Genomic DNA, 3,447 nt, shown 5'->3' on the forward strand with positions numbered 1-3,447 from the left:
GGCCGGCCACAGTGAAGGGGAGGGGCCGGCCACAGTGAAGGGGAGGGGCCGGCCACAGTGAAGAAGGCCCGAACAGCAGCTCTGCCCACAGATGTCCCTGAGTGTCCTGCCGCCATCAGTGGATGTCAGCAGAAGCCTGGGTCCTCACACGCTCCAGCCAGCGAGGGTAAGTCACATATTTTGTGGGTTGCCCCATGCTCAGTGGTCCCAAGGCACCAGATGTACCCAAGTCCATCACTTTTAGGGGCTGGGGAATCCCTTCAGCCCGATTTGAGAGACCCCTCTGGTCTCTTGGATTTTGTCTCTAGCTTCCAACACTTTATTGTTCCATGTTGATGCCCATGTCATAGGTGTTGGGGTCTCCTAGAGTCCTTTATTAACTAAGAGTTACTTCATAGTGGTGTCTCAGGCTAGTAGACCCCGGCTGGTCTGAGAGGTTGGGCAGAGTTAGGTCCCAAGGACACATGTATCAGTGGCTTAGCATCTGAGACAAGGCTGCCCCGAACATGCGGGACTTAACACTTGAAAAGAAGACATTTTCGCTTTAGTTCTGGCTGTAATCAGAACCCTCTACTAGGTACTTTGAACATACAGTATTGCCAGTTCTCACGTCTTTACAAAGACTTAGCAGCACTGTCTGGTTTCTGGCCTGATGCTAGGGTCTGCAGTGGAAGAGGCCTTGCCCATTTTAGAACTTCCCTGCAGCTCTGCCCTAGGGGAAGGCAGTTGTGTTGGGTGGGAACAGTGACCCCTCTGGCACCGGTGTGGAGCACCGCCCTCCTCAGTCACCTTTCTTTTTTAGCTTCTTCACTTTATAGTTAAGTGGTCTGCCTCACAGTTCACTTCCTCTCAGCAAATGGTCCTTCAGCATCTGCATCTGTTCTACATTCCTGGGGCCCAGTGACGGTCCTCGACCTCGAGACAAGGTTCTTAGCTGTTCCAGATGGATAGGTCATCTGGAAATAACCTTTCAGCTTTTCCAGGGGTGGGGTTGGGCTGGGGGTTGTCTGTAGATTTGTTTTGAAAGGCCCCTCTTACCCTTGAGCTCCCCTCCAGAAACCCGCTCTTCTTCCATTCAGTGAAGTCAACCTGCTAAACTCTTTTGAACACAAAGATGTTTAATACAAAATATACCTTTCTGAGTAGATACAGTAGCCAATAAAAACCTGCTGCCCAGCCCAAGTAGCAAAAAGAGCTGCATTACTGCTTCTCTGAGGGAAGGTCATTTGGACCAGCTCATCGTGGTCATGAGTGTGTGACTGCTGTTTTTCCCAACTATTCAGGTTCTGCCTCCGCAGCCACTGAGAACCCTTCTCCCTGCTCTGAGGGAAGCTGTGGGGGAATGGCTCCTGCTAGTGATGGAAGTGTGCCGCCTGTGGGCCAGCAGCTGTCAGTGATGGCGTCTGCTGACTTGGGAGCCAGGAGTGTCTCTGCAGATCCTGCTCTTCTGTATCAGGATGTCAGGTCAGCTCTTTATTCCCAGGTAGCAGAGCCCAGAGGGCTGCCCTCAGCCCAGTCATCAGTGTTTCCTGAAGAGAATGCTCCAGAACACACTGCAAAGCAGGATTCTGAGGCCATCCAGAGAAGCAATGGTGTCTATGGTACCCCATCATCAGGTGAAGAAGTGGAGTCCCTGCTTCTTGAAGAATCAGGAAATGCAGAGGCAGGAGACCTCAGAGAAATGAGCCAACCCCACCTCAGTAGGCAGCAGGCCAGCCCCAGCCATGCCCTGCCTACAAAGGCTGCAGCCTTTCCACTCCAGAAAACCTTGCCTATGAATGTCCTGCCAGCTGCCTGTGTTTCCAGGACTATGCCCGAGCCAGGGTCTCATCCTGGACCAGATGGGTCACTGCCCACTAATGGGGGTCCTAGTGTTGGAAGCGAAGCTGGGAACGTAAGCTGGTTCCTCTCCAGGATGGAGGCAGATGGCCAGAGAGAGCTGGAGACTGTGGCCGCTGTGGGGGAAGCCCTGGCTTCTGAGCTTTCCGATCTATGCCAGGAAGTGTTGTCTCAGGGACAGGAGCAGGTTTCTATTCGGACTTCCAATGGGCTTATTTTGTCCCGTCCAAGTACTTCAGTGTCTCAGAAGAGAATGCTGTCACAGTGACTAATGCAAAAGGTTCTATCGTGAGGTTTGGCCCGCTGGAAGGGGTGCTTTTGAAGCCATAGAGGCCTTCCACACTGTGGAGGCAGAGCCCTCTCAGTGACCAGGAGTCAAGTCAGGTGTGTGTGTGTGTGTGTGTGTGTGTGTGTGTGTAAGTATAGGATGTTGTTTTCTGGGGCAGTATAGCCCAGATTGGCGTTGAACTTGATCACGTAACCAAGGCTGGCCTTGAACTCCTAATCTTCTTGCCTCCATCTTCTGAATGACGGGGTGACAGGGGTGTCCCACCATGCTGGGACTTTGAGCTTATATTTGAATGGATTTTACTCATAGAAGGTCTGTTTCAGGCAGTATATATTTTTCTAATGTGAATACTGATACAAATGAGCTATTTATAAAGGATAATGTCTGTCCTGCTATCTCTTTCTAAGGAGTTCATCACAATAATTATATATATATATATATGATTTGTTGTCTGTTTTTGGAAGCAGCCAAGGCTGGCCTTGAACTCCTGATCCTCTGCCTCAGTCTCCTCTCACACAGCTGTATAGTTTGTTGGCTATTGAGGTAAGGACATTCCACTTTTACTTGCCAGCCTTGCTCCCACTTCCGTATCATGCCTGCCCCTCCCTCCTGGTGACATCCTCTGCACTTTCGGATTCAGTTAGAAAACTTCAGAAGCCAGCCATTTTGGCAGCATTCTAATGAGAAGTGAAACAGAAAGCCATTTCTGTTTGTTTTCTTGGTGTCTATGGGGATTGAACCCAGAGCCTGGAAATTGCAGGGCAAGGCTCTATCACTGAGCTCATCCTAAGACAGTCTCACTAAGTAGCCCAAGCAGGCCTCAAGTCTGTGGCCTTCCTGTGTTAGCATCTCCAGTAGCTGCAATGGTGGGCTAGACAGTCGGGGCCTTTGAGAAGGGACTCAGTCTGTAGCTCTGTGGTGAAACTCACTACTGTTGTCCTCTCTCTAATGGTTGATGCCTTTTAATCTATGGCTATTCTAGTCAGCTCTGCAACTCCGCCGCTACCAGCAGTGGCTAGGCTGCAAGAGCTGCAGCCTGTGGTTCCCGCAGGCACTGACTCTTTTAAAGTTTTTTGATTTCCATTTGACAAATACATTTTTTGATTTTTTTTTTAAAGTTAAGGCATTCTTCAAATATCCAGGCTGGTTTATTTCAACAGTCCCTCTTTCAAATCCAGGTCTCTTAGAAGCTGTCCTTTGCTTTTTAGCAATCAGAAAATTCAAAATCAGCACAATACAGGATCTAGACTCCCTGTTTGTATCCCATCCTTATGTGGCTTTTTTTCTTTTACATTATTTTTACTGTCTCTTTAAAGACT

At 49.3% G+C, this 3,447-nt stretch overlaps 1 protein-coding gene across 1 annotated transcript in view; it reads left to right on the top strand.

Moving 5' to 3' along the window:
• Znf839 (zinc finger protein 839) overlaps window positions 1-2,523 on the top strand; it is a 14,719-nt gene extending 12,196 nt beyond the window's left edge. Inside the window, 4 exon segments of the mRNA XM_013350235.2 lie at window positions 46-166; window positions 1,284-2,081; window positions 2,084-2,149; window positions 2,152-2,523. Coding sequence (XP_013205689.1) covers window positions 46-166; window positions 1,284-2,081; window positions 2,084-2,149; window positions 2,152-2,207 — 1,041 coding nt within the window. The 3' untranslated portion in view covers window positions 2,208-2,523.
• Window positions 2,524-3,447: the final 924 nt, after the last annotated feature.

This window comes from Microtus ochrogaster, chromosome 1 (assembly GCF_000317375.1).
Source record: "Microtus ochrogaster isolate Prairie Vole_2 chromosome 1, MicOch1.0, whole genome shotgun sequence".
NCBI classification, from domain to species: Eukaryota; Metazoa; Chordata; class Mammalia; order Rodentia; family Cricetidae; genus Microtus; species Microtus ochrogaster.